At 50.3% G+C, this 15,643-nt stretch overlaps 1 protein-coding gene across 3 annotated transcripts in view; it reads left to right on the top strand.

Moving 5' to 3' along the window:
* The window catches only part of plxnb3 (plexin B3), a 78,840-nt gene that overhangs the window by 31,026 nt on the left and 32,171 nt on the right, over positions 1-15,643 (top strand). For 2 of the 3 annotated variants that reach the window (XM_064300563.1, XM_064300564.1), the window contains exons 2-6: positions 3,822-5,025; positions 9,903-10,082; positions 13,376-13,504; positions 14,329-14,429; positions 15,211-15,343. In XM_064300563.1, the coding sequence (XP_064156633.1) occupies positions 3,838-5,025; positions 9,903-10,082; positions 13,376-13,504; positions 14,329-14,429; positions 15,211-15,343 (1,731 nt within the window). In that variant the 5' untranslated portion in view covers positions 3,822-3,837. The remainder of the gene's footprint in view (positions 1-3,821; positions 5,026-9,902; positions 10,083-13,375; positions 13,505-14,328; positions 14,430-15,210; positions 15,344-15,643) is intronic. The other variant, XM_064300565.1, reaches the window with a different exon arrangement.

Genomic DNA, 15,643 nt, shown 5'->3' on the forward strand with positions numbered 1-15,643 from the left:
CAGTGTGTACACACACTGTGTAATTGTAGCAGCAGTGTGTTCACACACAGTGTAATTGTAGCAGCAGTGTGCACACACAGTGTAATTGTAGCAGCAGTGTGTGCACACAGTGTAATTGTAGCAGCAGTGTGTGCACACAGTGTAATTGTAGCAGCAGTGTGTGCACACAGTGTAATTGTAGCAGCAGTGTGTTCACACACAGTGTAATAGTGGTAGCAGTGTGTTCACACACAGTGTAATAGTGGTAGCAGTGTGTTCACACACAGTGTAATTGTAGCAGCAGGGTACACACACAGTGTAATTGTAGCAGCAGTGTGCACACAGTGTAATAGTGGCAGCAGTGTGTTCACACACAGTGTAATTGTAGCAGCAGTGTGCACACACAGTGTAATTGTAGCAGCAGTGTGTTCACACACAGTGTAATTGTAGCAGCAGTGTGTTCACACACAGTGTAATTGTAGCAGCAGTGTGTTCACACACAGTGTAATTGTAGCAGCAGTGTGTACACACACAGTGTAATTGTAGCAGCAGTGTGTGCACACACAGTGTAATTGTAGCAGCAGTGTGTGCACACACAGTGTAATTGTAGCAGCAGTGTGTTCACACACAGTGTAATTGTAGCAGCAGTGTGTTCACACACAGTGTAATTGTAGCAGCAGTGTGTTCACACACAGTGTAATTGTAGCAGCAGTGTGTCACACAGTGTAATTGTGCAGCAGTGTGTTACACACAGTGTAATTGTAGCAGCAGTGTGTACACACACAGTGTAATTGTAGCAGCAGTGTGTGCACACAGTGTAATTTTGGAAGACAGTGTGTACACACAGTGTAATTGTAGCAGCAGTGTGTGCACACACAGTGTAATTGTGGTAGCAGTGTGTTCACACACAGTGTAATTGTAGCAGCAGTGTGTGCACACACAGTGTAATTGTGGCAGCAGTGTGTGCACACACAGTGTAATTGTGGTAGCAGTGTGTTCACACGCAGTGTAATTGTGGCAGCAGTGTGTGCGCACACAGTGTAATTGTAGCAGCAGTGTGTACACACACAGTGTAATAGTGGCAGCAGTGTGTGCACACACAGTGTAATTGTAGCAGCAGTGTGGACACACACAGTGTAATTGTGGTAGCTGTGTGTTCACACACAGTGTAATTGTGGTAGCTGTGTGTTCACACAGTGTAATAGTGGCAGCTGTGTGTTCACACAGTGTAATAATGGCAGCAGTGTGTTCACACAGTGTAGTAGTGGTAGCAGTGTGTGCACACAGTGTGTAATTGTGGCAGCAGTGTGTTCACACACAGTGTAATTGTGGTAGCAGTGTGTTCACACACAGTGTAATTGTGGCAGCAGTGTGTGCACACTGTGTAATTGTGGTAGCTGTGTGTTCACACAGTGTAATAGTGGCAGCAGTGTGTTCACACACAGTGTAATAGTGGTAGCAGTGTGTGCACACTGTGTAATTGTGGTAGCAGTGTGTACACACAGTGTAGGCCTAATTGTGGTAGCAGTGTGTTCACACAGTGTAATAGTGGCAGCAGTGTGTTCACACACAGTGTAATAGTGGTAGCAGTGTGTTCACACACTGTGTAATTGTGGCAGAAGCTGTGTTTCTCGGGGTATGGAGTGGAATTTTGACAGGGCTCTGGAGTGAGGTTAGCAACAGAGCAAGTATGTGCTTGTCAGGGGCGGGGTGGGGGCTTGGGGGGGTTGGTGGGTTTGTGTTTGGAGGTGCAGTACGAGGGTGGATGTAGACAGGATGTGGTACGAAGAGCACAATAGCGAGCCACTTTTGTCTCTTTTTCTCCCCGCCTCCCCCCCCCCCATCTCTGAGGCAGGCTGTGCAGTGGTGTGATGGCGCTGTAGCTCTCGCTTCCTCCTTTTTGTGGAAATCTTAGCAGGTTAACAGGCTTAGCGTTTTTGGCCCTTTTTAATGTTCGGTTTGCCCGTCGTTCTCTTCTCTCGGTCCAGGGGCGTGATTCCCCTACTGTCCTGGGACGGTCGTCGCCGCCGATTTAAGAGAGGGGCACGGCGCGTTGCTGACTCTGCAAAAAAGCGCGACCTAGTTCACATGGGGGAGCGGTTTTTTTCTCCGACGCTCTGTAAAAATGCGTCGTTTATCGCGCCTCGGCCCAGTTCAGTTTATCGCGCTCCTGGTTTGCTCTGAGGGGTGGAGAATAAAAAGCATCTTTCTCCTGGGATTACACCCCGCTGTTCATCCCTGGGCACTTGCCCATAATCCCAAGTTAGATATCGTAGTGGGGGGAGGGGGGGGGTGGGCAGGGGGAGGGTATCATACGCAACTCGCCATGAGCGTTTTCCGTAAATGCTGCTCTTTACCCCATTGGCTGAATAATGGCGCGCCTTGTGCTGCTCCCCGTAACCATGGCGAGATGGTGTTTGTGTGAGAGCGTGTGCAGATGTCCTGCGTGCCTGCTGTTCGGCTGCTGATCTGAATAAGCCCGCGAACGCCCCCGGGCTGATCCCAGTGTGGCGCTGATGATGGTTTTTTTATGTGCTGGTGTGCACTCTGCGGACTGGCGGGGCTAGAAGAAGAAGAAGAAGAGAGAGCCAAACAGAGAGAATTCTGGGAATGGAAGGCTCCTCGTTTTGGATCCGCTCTTCAGCGAAGTCAAATCCGCGTGACGAGAATTTAACCAAATAAAATATTTGAATAGTCTGTTGATCTCTGTAGCTTATAGGTGTGCCCTTTTTGTGTTTTGTTTTGTTGTTGTGTTGCTGGTGAAGGTGATGGCGTCGGCCTCTTTCTTACAGAAAAGCAGCAGGATCGCGAGCAGGAGGGTGTGAATACTGATCAAGCGAAGAACGGCAGAGTTTTTTTTTTTTTTTTTCTTCTTCTTTCGCTCTCCTTTCATATCCCGAGCCTCCAGACATTTCTGCGTGCGGAGCCATAAATTAAAGATGAATCTCCCGCGCGTTCATCTGCGCCACATCACGTCTGCAGAATTTCAAAAACCAAAGTTGCATCCAGTGTACTGGTGTATTCATTACGCCTTGAACAAAAAAAAAAAACTAAAACTGAAGTCAAACTGATTAAAATGTTTCTTTTTAAATATCTTTTTTTTTTTTTGGTCTGTTTTCTGAGCCGTTTGAAATGTCGGTGGTTCTATCTCAACATTCCGTCTTTATTATTTTTCACCCGGGGTATTCAAAAACGCCAGCGTGCAGAAGAAACAGCGGCCCCAAAACCCCACCGGACGTACGAGGATTTCTTTCAGAGGTCGAACTTCTAATTTAGCCTTCTGTTTTTCCCAGAAAGCGGCTGAGCCGGCAGCCTGGCTTTGCCTGAGAGGGTCCGTTCCCTTTGATCGCTGGCGCCATTTTAATTGGTAGCCCAACTCCGTCTCATAAAAATATTAATGAAAAATCCTCTGGCTCTGGCTTTGCTCCCCTCTTTATTCCCCTCTAATGTGGGGCTGTGTGCGGAACGTGCGCCAGTGAGCCGATCGTTTCTGCTCGAAGGGCGCGGTTCGGACGGGGGCTGCGTGCGTCTCTCGCAGTCCTGAGCGGGTCTCGATTGCGCGCCGGGCTCGATCGAGGCGCGGCCGTCTCGTCAGAAAGAGAGGCGCGGCTCTCTGAGCGCCGAGCGGGGTGTTCTGGGGAGGAGCGCCTCGATGCGTGGAGGACCGAGGCGGGACTTTGAAGAGCGGGGGGCTCTTGCGATGCTGACGGGTCTTTGTGACGCGCTCAGAGAGAGAGAAAGCGATTGAAGTGAGTTTGCGGGCGCTACGGAGCGCCGTTCATGCATTCGTAATAACGGCCTGCCGCTCTCTTCCTCTTCCTCTTCTTCCTCTTCTTCTTCAGCAGGTAAGGGGGTGCCATGCCGGCCGCCGCTCCCCTGCTGCTCCTCCTCGCCATCTGGTGGTGGCCCCTGGTACTGCTGCTGCTGTGCCCCGTTCCCTCGCCCGGCCGGGCGGCAGCCCCCCCCCCCCGACCCCCGCCCGCCCCGACCGCCCGTGACCGCTACGCACCTGACCGACGCCAGCCCCTCAGCCACCTCCTCCTGGACCCCGACACGGGGCACGTCTACGTCGGGGGCGTGAACTTCCTCCACCACCTCTCCCCGGACCTGCGGGCCGTCTCCTCGGGGAGGACGGGGCCCAAACTGGACAGCCCCGACTGCCTGCCCCCCATCGACCCGCGCGACTGCACCCAGGCCCGGGAGACCGACAACACCAACAAGATCCTGCTGCTGGTGGAGAGGGGGAGCGAGGAAGAGGAGGAGGAAGGGGGGGGACGGGACGAGGAGGACCGCCGGCGCCTGGTGGTGTGCGGGACGGTCCTGCAGGGCATCTGCGAGAAGCGCAGCCTGGGCAACGTGTCCCGGGTGCTGTACCGCACGGAGAACCCGGTGGACACGCAGTACGTGGCGGCCAACGACCCGCGCGTGTCCACGGTGGGCGTGGTGGTGGAGCAGAGGGGCGCGCTGGTGATGCTGGTGGGGCGCGGCTACACCAGCAAAGGCCCCGGCGGCATCCCGCCGATCACCACCCGCCGCCTGGCCCCCGGCCCCCGCCACTCGGCCCCCGCCTTCTCCCACGAGGAGCTGGGCAAGCTGGTGGTGGGCAGCTACTCCGAGTACAACAACAACTTCGTGGCGGCGCTGCGGCACGGCGCGCACGTCTACTTCCTGTTCTCGCGGCGCGACGTTCGCGGCCTGCGGGACTACCGCACCTACGTGTCGCGGCTGTGCGCGGGCGACACCAGCTTCTACTCGTACGTGGAGGCGCCGCTGGAGTGCCGGGGCGGGCACAACCTGGCGCAGGCGGCGGCGCTGGGCCAGCTCCGCGGCGCCCCCCACCTGTTCGTGGCCATGGCGACGGGGCAGGCGTCCACGCCGGTGCCCGCGGCCCGCTCGGCGCTGTGCGCGTACGGCCTGGCGGAGCTGGACCGCGCGCTGGAGCGGGCGCAGCTGCTGTGCTACACGCAGGAGGGGCGCGGCGCGCAGGGCCAGGAGGAGGCCTACATCGAGTACGAGGTGTCGTCCGCCTGCCTGCGTCTGTCTCAGGTAACCCCCCCGCCCCGCCCCTCTGCCCTCCTCGCTCGCCGACACCCCCGCCCCGCCCCTCCCCTCACTCGCCAACACCTCCCGCCCCGCCCCTCTGCCCTCCTCGCTCGCCAACACCTCCCGCCCGCCCTCGCCTCCGCCGCCAACACCTCCCGCCGCCCTCTGCCTCCTCGCTCACGCTCCCCCACCCTGCCCGCCCATCCCGTCCCGCCTCACGCACGCCTGCAGCTGTCCAGACGCGTCACTCGCCCCCAAATCGCCGGCAGAGAAACCACGCCTCTCGCCCGCGTGGGCATGTGCAGCGAACGGAAATCGGATCCTGCGGGCCGAGGTCAGGAGAGAGGGGCCGTCACGCAGAGCTGGATGGGAGGGAGTCGGGGTGGGTAAGGGGGGGGTAGGGGGCAGGATTTGGGGGGGGCGCGTGTAATTCACGCGAGTCCGTGACTGGCAGCTGCCCTGAGGCAGATTAACTCCAGCTGCTTCATAGCCGCTAATCCTCAGAATGGAGCTCCCCGTTTGGGTCAGGCTCCACCGACCCTCCCTCCGGTGGGACCTGGTTCCTGCAGCGCCCTTCGATCAAAAAAAACCACGCTCCCAGATCCGGAGCGCGGACGGGACCCTGCTGCACGCTAACGAGCTCTGTGCAGCCTTCATTAAGCTTGCATTTCAGACGAAGGCTTTCCTTCTCCATCTTCCTGCACTGGTACTGTGTGTGTGAATGAACCCTAGGGACCTTAGCATGACTCAGACCCGGGTCACACAGACTAAATTACCATCCCCGCTCAGACCTGGTCACACAGACTAAATTACCATCCCCCCTCAGACTAAATTACCATCCCCGCTCAGACCTGGTCACTCACAGTAAATTACCATCCCCGCTCAGACCCGGTCACTCACAGTAAATTACCATCCCCGCTCAGACCTGGTCACTCACAGTAAATTACCATCCCCGCTCAGACCCGGTCACTCACAGTAAATTACCATCCCCGCTCAGACCCCTCACTCACAGTAAATTACCATCCCACTCAGACCCGGTCACTCACAGTAAATTACCATCCCCCTCAGACCTGTCACTCACAGTAAATTACCATCCCCGCTCAGACCCGCTCACTCACAGTAAATTACCATCCCCGCTCAGAACCGGTCACTCACAGTAAATTACCATCCCAGCTCAGAACCGGTCACTCACAGTAAATTATCATCCCCACTCAGACCCGGTCACTCACAGTAAATTATCATCCCCACTCAGACCCGGTCACTCACAGTAAATTACCATCCCTGCTCAGAACCGGTCTCTCAGAGTAAATTACCATCCCAGCTCAGACCTGGTCACTCACAGTAAATTACCATCCCCGCTCAGAACCGGTCACTCACAGTAAATTACCACGAGCATGCTGGGATGCACTGAGATTTGTGTCCTCTCTGGGTGCTGCTTGTTGGCTTCCTCTGCGTGTGATGCTAAGCGCATTATCACCATAAAAATGCACTCATTCTCAGCATTTATCACTTGAGCTCAAGGACATGGGTCTCATTTCAACTTTGGTGAGGATGACAAACAGGACGTTTTCTTTCATTTTGTTTTATGTTTACTGAGAGTTGCCCCCTTCCCCTAATGAATCTGCGTCCATGCTTGAGCCGAGTGTGTGTGTGTGTGTGTGTATGTTTTTATGTGTGTATATGTGTGTGTGTGTGTGTATATGTGTGTTTCTGTTTGTGTGCGTGTATGTGAGTTCGCATGTGTATATGTGTGTGTTTATGTATATGTGTGTGTGCGCGTGTGTGTGTATTTGTGTGTGGCTGCGTGCGTGTGAGTGTGTGTTTATGTGTGTGTGCGTGCGTGTGTGTGTGTGTGTGTTTATGTGTGTGTTGGGGTGTGTGTGTGTGTTTATGTGTGTTTCTGTTTGTGTGCGTGTATGTGAGTTCGCATGTGTATATGTGTGTGTTTATGTGTGTGTGTGTGCGCGTGTGTGTGTATTTGTGTGTGGCAGCGTGTGTGTGAGTGTGTGTATATGTGTATGTGCGCGTGTGTGTGGCTGCGTGTGTGAGTGTGTGTTTATGTATGTGTATGTGTGCGCGTGTGTGTGTATTTGTGTGTGGCTGCGTGTGTGTGAGTGTGTGTTTATGTGTGTGTGTGTCTGTGTGAGTGTCTTTGTGCATTTGCGTGTGCTGTAGTGTGTGACGCATTAGAGGACGCTTTCTCTGCAGCTATGCTTTTAGTCCAGAGCCGAGTATAAAAATCCTGCTTAATCCTGCATCTGGCAGAGCTCCCCTGACCCACATCCTCACTGCCCTACTGTACACTTAACACCAGGCTGTACTACTGAACACTTCACACACTCAACACCAGGCTGTCCTACTGTACACTCAACACCAGGCTGTCCTACTGTACACTTAACACCAGGCTGTATTACTGAACACTTCACACACTCAACATCAGGCTGTCCTACTGTACACTCAACTCACTCAACACCATGCTGCCCTACTGTACACTTAACACCAGGCTGTGCTACTGAACACTTCACACACACTCAACATCAGGCTGTCCTACTGTACACTCAACACCAGGCTGTACTGCTGAACACTTCACACACTCAACACCATGCTGCCCTACTGAACACTCAACACCCTCAACACCATGCTGCCCTACTGTACACTTAACACCAGGCTGTACTACTGAACACTTCACACACTCAACACCGGGCTGTCCTGCTGAACACTCAACACCATGCTGCCCTACTTAACACTCAACACCATGCTGTACTACTGAACACTTAACACCAGGCTGTACTACTGAACACTTCACACACACTCAACACCAGGCTGTCCTACTGAACACTCAACACCAGGCTGTCCTACTGAACACTCAACACCATGCTGTACTACTGAACACTTCACACACTCAACACCAGGCTGTACTACTGAACACTCAACACCAGGCTGTACTGCTGAACACTTCACACACTCAACACCATGCTGCCCTACTGAACACTCAACACCAGGCAGTACTACTGAACACTTCACACACTCAACCTCAGGCTGTCCTACTGAACACTCAACACCAGGCTGTCCTACTGAACACTCAACATCAGGCTGTCCTACTGAACACTTCACACACTCAACACCAGGCTGCCCTGCTGAACACTCAACTTACTCAACACCATGCTGCCCTACTGAACACTCAACACCAGGCTGTCCTGCTGAACACTCAACTCACTCAACACCATGCTGCCCTACTGCACACTCAACACGGTCATCAACAGGCTGTCCTCCTCAACACTCAACACCATGCTGTCCTACTGAACACTCAACACCGCACTGTCATACTGAACACACAATTGCAGCCATGGTAGTTTATTGAACACATAAAATCACCATCCCAGCATGTTTTCTCCACATGAAAATTGTCATTGTGAGGAGGCGTGTGTGTGTGTGTGTGTGTGTGTGTGTGTGTGAGGCCGTGTGAGTCTCCTGTGTGTTGTGGTTCCGGCGTTACACGGTATTATCCTCTCTCACCAAAACAAGATAACCAGGATGCTCTTTTCACACATCCTGGTTATCTTGTTTTTATAATAATAAACCCGAGACCGTTTTAAAAAGGAGGAATAACCCTCAAATAAAATCTGAAGTCTTATTTTGTGTTTTTATTTTTTTTGATAGTTGGCATTATTTAATGGGTCAATGGTCTATCAAAAGTTTATTTCTCTAATTTCACAAATGTTGTTTGTTGTATTCTGAAATTGAAAATAAGTCAAAATGACAGCGGAGTAATCAGTTGAAGTACATTTTTATCTTTACGGGCTGAGAGCAGTCTCTGTTTGTTTGTGCGAGTGTCACCTTAGGGAGTGGCAGGTTTGCATATGATTGACGTTGGTTGACTGTAGGTCACTTGGTGTTAGTTCTGTGTGGAAGTGTTGTCTGTGACACTGTTTATGTACAGTAAGCCTGTTGAGTAGGTTTGCCCTGAGACCCTGACAGTGGAAACGCTTTGATTCTGGGGGAATGAGTGGGATGTGGGATGTGGTGCGGTTGATGAGTTGGATAGTTGTGGTTCCCTGGGAGTAGGTGTGTTCAGATTCTGTGGGAGTGTGTTCCGTAAGTCGTATAGTTCTGAGGTCTCTCTTTGTCCAACCGCCATTTTTAATGTCAGTATGTGATGAGCATAGCCTAGCGTAACCTGGCATGCTTTCATCCGCACACGTCCTTGTGTGACGGTTGTCTTTTCACCTTATTTTCTTTGTATTGTTCTCCCAATTATTTTTTTACTGCCAAGATTTTTTTTTGTTGATATTTTCACGCAAGTTTCCCTCTCACAGTTTCTATAATACTCAACTGTTCCGATGAACGCTTCCTGAACACCTGCCTGGAGCTGGAGTTAAACCCTAAACCTTTCTTTCATCTCCTCGTTGGAGAATTTATTGTTCTTTTTTATTTTTTTTGTTTGGTTTGTTGCTGTGGAAAATATGTGAGAAGTGCTCCAGGGAGAGTTTTGATTAGCAGCCTAACAGTATCCTGCTTCTGCTGCCTTGTTTGTTCCAGTAGATTTGCTCACCCCCCCCCCCCCCACTCCCTCCCCAATCCCCCCCCCCCCCAAACAGTGAATGCTGTGCTCCCATACGTGCGGCATCATGTAAATTCTCCTGCAGCACATCTGACGTACATCTCTCTGTCTCCCCCTGCTGGCAGTGCGTGGCCCAACCGTACAAGTTCTCTATTTATAGTCACTTTGGCCCTTGTGACTGATCTTTGCACGGCACAGTTGTAGTTGGAAATGTGAGACCCAGACAGAGTTATGGATGGCGAACGTGATGTCACTCAGGTTTCTCTCTCTCCCCCCTCTCCTGACCCCCCCCCCCCTTCCCCCCCCCGACGCACCCCAGAACGTCCTAAACGAGTACCCCTGTGGAGGGGAGCACACCCCGAGCCCCATCGCCAGCGCCGTCCCCCTTTCGGCCGCGCCCATCCTGACGTGGAACGAGCAGCTGACGGCCGTGGCCTCGGCCAACGAAGTGGGCCACACCGTCGTGCTGCTGGGGGACAGGAGGGGGCAGCTGCACAAGGTACGCCCCCGTCCGAAAAAAACACGTCCCGCGCGGGTCCCCACCGCGTTAGAAATGCACACACACACACACACACACACACACACACACACATGCTAATGTTAGAAATGCACACACACATACGCACACACACACACACACACACATGCTAATGTTAGAAATGCACACACACACACACATGCACTAATGTTAGAAATGCACACACACACACACACGCACTAATGTTAGAAATGCACACACACACACACACACATGCACTAATGTTAGAAATGCACACACACACACACACATGCACTAATGTTAGAAATACAATGTGCACACACACACACACGTGCATGCACTAATGTTAGAAATGAAATGCACAGACAAACGTACGTGCACACACACATGTGCTAACATTAGATATGCAGACACACACACATGCGTTACGGTTAGAAATAAAATGTTCGCACACTCACACACCCACGCACATTATGCACTAATATTAGAAATGCTATGCACAGACACACACACATGCGCTAATGTTAGAAATGCAATGCACACACACACACACACACGCATGCGCTAATGTTAGAAATGCAATGCACACACACACTCAAACACACACACACGTGTGCATGCACTGACCAGCAGAAGCAGTGAGTCTGAGTCACCTTGCCAGTCTTCCATACAGGGCTCTACGCTGACGTTTTTCCCCTCCAAAGTGCACTCCTGCCCCTAAGCTGAAAAATTGAGGAGCCCACCAATGCATCCTAGTCAGTTGATGTGCTCCTAAATAATTTCTACAGTCAGGACACATCAGTCTGCTCCTTAAATGGGAGCACCATAGAGTCCTGCCATGGAATCAGAATCAGAATCAGACTTTATTGGCCAAGTGTGTTTCTATGGATACGAGGAATTTGACTTGATTTGTCAGTTGCTCTCTGTGTAACTGTCAAGACAAAGATCAGCCATGGTCCATGAGAATATGTACATGGTAAATATAAGTACGTAGGCCCAGTCAAAGACAGGGGAGGAGGGACTCACTCTCCATACTTAACTACCGTTCCATTCAACCCCTGACCCCCACCCCGTTCGAGGGCTTCATCCGTTTTCTCCCACAGCGTGGTCGTCCTTTGTAATGCCTGCGTGGGAAACGCAAAGACGTCGGGATGTTTAACCGAAATCCAGCCCCCGCTGGATCAGAACAGCTTCACTTCTCACAGGTTTTATTTCTGTGCAAGTGCTGTAGTCATAGAAACCAAGTTCATGCCACAATGAGAGTATGTGTTTAAAAAAAAATTAATAAAAAAAATGTGCTGCCATGTTTTAGCAACGTGATATCAGTGAACTGAGCTGTGCTTGTTTTAACACGGCTTTTAATGAAATACAGTATTCATAGCGCTGTGCGATGATAGTTTTACTCGTGCCAATTTTGTTTAAAAAAAAAAAAAAATTAGGAATGAGAATTACTTGTGCAGGAACCAAATGCGGTTCTGCATTCTGAAGTTTGGCTAAATACAGCGTATCATCCACATCTCAGCGTAGTCTCTTCAACCGAAGCAAATAATTATCGCATTTTATTTCAAGCCCATTGTCTTTAAGAATGGAAGTTTGTTTACTGAATTGCCAAGTCATTCTAAATTTATGGTACCAGCCGCCACCAGCTGAACTTGCGTCACTGCGATTCAGCGGCAGCGTTGGCGGCCACGTTACTTTTTATAAACCTGTCTGGGGTAAAAGGCAGTTCCTTCTTTTTCTTCCACGCGCGCTCGAACCAGACAGAGCCTGTTTTGCGGTCCATTTCTGTCTTCCCGATTTTGATTTTGTTCCCGTCTTTGTGAACTTATGAGACCGTAGACTAGCGCACGCTCAGGCCATCAGTGGCTTCACTTTGACTCATTTTAAGACCGCCTTAAGAATCAAGTTGGTGACAGTTTCTTTTTTTGATGCAGAAAGTATCTTTCTTCAGCTGCTTCGTGGAAGAAAAGATACTTCTTTAATGTGAACCAAAGTAAAAAACAACGCAAGAAAATACACAGCCTTTCAGTTCCTTTTGTTAGCTCATTTATTATGCTGAAAAACAAGGACGAAATAAGGAATTATGTACCGTGAATATATTGTGCGTGAATATTTTTGTTGTGAATGAGCCAAAAATTATTCTTAGATATGCAGTGCAGTCCTTTACTATTACACGTTCAGTTTTTAAACAGCATTTGAATTGTTCTTATTCAAATGCTGTTTATATACTCCAGATGTATCAATAAAGCACTCCATATTTTGTGCATGAATGTGTTTGTTTTGACATGTTTTGACTGCACCAAATCATTCTTAGACCTGGAGTGCTTTATTTTTGCATGTGGAATATTTGAATAGGAACAATTCTCTTCCACAGATTTTCATCTCATTTTCATTTTTGGGTATTGGTACATCCCGTATGCTTACAGATGGGTTGCACCTGTCAGATTTACTGTGTAAAGAATAGAGGATTGGTTAGTCATGTCTACGAGAAGATATCAGGTTTAACATTTTGATAAAAACTCCCTGGTAGCAGTAAATTCTGCTTGTTAAATATTCAAAATAGTGCTTCAGGCCAGCTTGCAATTTTATGTATGAGAAGCAGGAAGGTGGCAATGTGAAGAATGCTGACCTCAACAAGTACGCACTTGAACAAATGTGCCTCAAATCAACCGTCTCCCATTGTGCTATTTCCTGCGATCTTCCTGTACCTTTAAGGAATGTGCACGATTCGACTTTTAAAAATTTACATTTAAAAAAAAAAAAAAAAAAAAACTGAAACGGCAGCTGTTGGAGTGGTCTTGTTCTTGTTGACACTTGTCTGAGTGACAGGCGTGTGTGGAGCTGACGTGTGCTTGTATTCGCTGTTACAGCACACGCGCTTTCTGCGGGGATGAGTCAGAAGTCGAACCTCACCTCACCCCACCCAGCACCCTGTCCTGAATTTAAATGTTTTTGTTTTGATCGCAGAGACTTCCTCGTGGCTGCGGCGCAGCGTTTTGAAAACACTCCGGGCCGACGGCCCAGGATTAGGATGAGCTCATGAGTGCAGGAGCAGAGTCACGTGTCGGACTGACTCATTTCATTTCCAAAGGAGTGTGTGGAGGGTGGGATTGGGGATGGGGGTGGGGATAGGGGTGGGACCCCGCTCCGTATCCTGAAGGTCACACGTCACGTCCTTGAAGGTCACACCTGTGAGGGCTGGCCGGATCTCAGTGCCAGAGGTAGGCATGACCTTACAGTGGTTGTTTTTTTTTACATGTGTGTGTCTGTGTGTCCCTTCCCCTCGTCCCCAGGTGTTCTTGAAGCCGGACGGAAATGGAAGTCTGTATGAGACGGTGCTGGTGGACAAGGACAGCCCCGTCAACGCTGACCTGCTGCTGGACGCTACCGGACAGAGCGTTTACGTCATGACCCGGAGCCGGGTGAGAGGAACGAAATGGCCCCTGTGGCCTCGGGGGTCCAGTCGTACCCATTACATTACATTCCATTTATTTGGCAGATGCTTTTATCCAAATCGACGTACGAAAAGTGCATTTCATGGTCATGGACAGCTACTAAACACAGGTTCAGTAAGGTACAATACTTATTTTGTACAGCTATTTCTGGCCAAGAACACAGTTCAGTTGTGAACAGTGAACACTATTCTGACCTAACCTCTGCAAAGCCAACTAGGCAGAAGAATAAGCTACAGTATTAGGACAAATACAAATTACCAAAAAGTGCTGGAATGGGGGTACATGTAACGAGGGGGGGGGGGAGGTGGATTTAGAATGAAATATACAGAGTGGTGGTGTGGATGCAGGTTTCTGTTTTAGCTCTAGCACTAATACACCTAATTCAGTGAATTAACTAATCATGCTCTTCAGTCAAGAGCTTCAAAAGTAGAATCAGGTGTCTGTCGAAGCCAGTTCTCAGTCACTGTGATGTGTGACTTTGTACACAGCGGGCTCATATGTACTCTGTTGGAGTTGAATTAACACCAAGCATTTTAATGTATAGTGGGGGAAAAACAATGCAGCCATTTGAAAGTCACTGAATCTGCTCACTTGTAAAATAATTCTTAACTGGTAGATTCCCTAATGAAGTTTGGCACAGAGAAGGGGTGTGACCCTACCTGCAGTGTGACCCGCCCTGCAGTGTGACCCGCCCTGCAGTGTGACCCGCCCTGCAGTGTGACCCTACCTGCAGTGTGACCCGCCCTGCAGTGTGACCCTACCTGCAGTGTGACCCTACCTGTCTCCCCCAGGTGACCAAGGTGCCCGTCTCTCAGTGTGGGCGACACACGGACTGCGACTCCTGCCTGTCTGCCTGGGACCCCTTCTGCGGCTGGTGTGTGCTGGAGGGCAGGTACTGCAGCCCGGGACTTTTAAAATTTATTATTATTATTTTAAAAAAATAATACATTTGGTGCCCCCCCAACGTGGGGTTGAGGATGTCCAAATCCCGCCCTAATCTGGACCGACCGACTTGTCTGTAACCGGTACCGCGTGCGAGCCCCACTGCCGACTCGGGAGACCGTAGACCAGCGCGGTTCTCCCCAGAAACGCATGGTGCTGCCAGCTGCTTCTTTTCACACCGCTGACTACAGCTACGCTCACAGAGTGGAGTCAGAGGAAGACCTTTCGTATGCGGCTTTAGCGTGCGGTCCATGGGGTACCCTGTGGATCATCAGGGGTCCCTAAATAGTGATGAACTGCTGGCCCCTAACAGACTGAACCCTCCCGGACCCTAGGTGACTTCAATATGCAGTTGCACGTCACCCTGTGGAGCTACTGGTTACAGTCGGCACTGGCACGGTCCGGATTTGGTCCGAGACAATCTCATTTCTTTAGTAGTTGAATAAAATATACAGATATGTGTTGTTTTTTTCTATCAAGCTCATCAGCAAAGCGGAAGAATTTATTGCTCGCCATACTTTTTTTTTTTTTTTAACGAAGCTTGCTTGAAATTTTGAAGTCTCCTGTGATCACGAACTCTTAATTTCAGAATGTGTAAAAACCCATCATACATTCTGTACCTCGTTGTGTCCGAACTTACCTTACCTTATTAGAACCGTGTTGTCTTGAAGCCGCACTCATTACTGGTGCTTGAATCTCTCACCTGCCCATTGGCTGTCCCCTCTCCTCAGATGCACTCGCAAGCTGGAATGTTCCCGGCAAGAGCGGGCCAATCACTGGCTCTGGAGCTATCGTCACGGAAACAAGTGTGTGACGGTGGAGAGCCTCAGTCCAGCCGTTCAGAGCAGAGAGGAGCGGACGCAGGTACCTGCCCTTAACACACCTGTGGATTTTTTTACCAGTTAATTTAACCTTTATTTTACCTGGCAGTTCAGTTAAGATCGGACTGTTATTTACAATAAGGGCCCGGCAAGAGTCAGGTGGAGGTGGCGTGATAGTAAACACATTCATCCTCTCTGCTGTGGGAGTTTTCTTTCAGTTCTCAGTCTCTAAGCCTGTTTACTCGATACTTGCAGCTCATTAATGCTTGGTGTTGAAAGTGGCTCGTCTGTAGCGATGGCAGCGCGTCTTCCTTTCCGCAGTTTTTTCCTGCTTCGTGTAACG

The sequence above is a fragment of the Anguilla rostrata genome, chromosome 11 (genome assembly GCF_018555375.3).
Source record: "Anguilla rostrata isolate EN2019 chromosome 11, ASM1855537v3, whole genome shotgun sequence".
Taxonomy (NCBI): domain Eukaryota; kingdom Metazoa; phylum Chordata; class Actinopteri; order Anguilliformes; family Anguillidae; genus Anguilla; species Anguilla rostrata.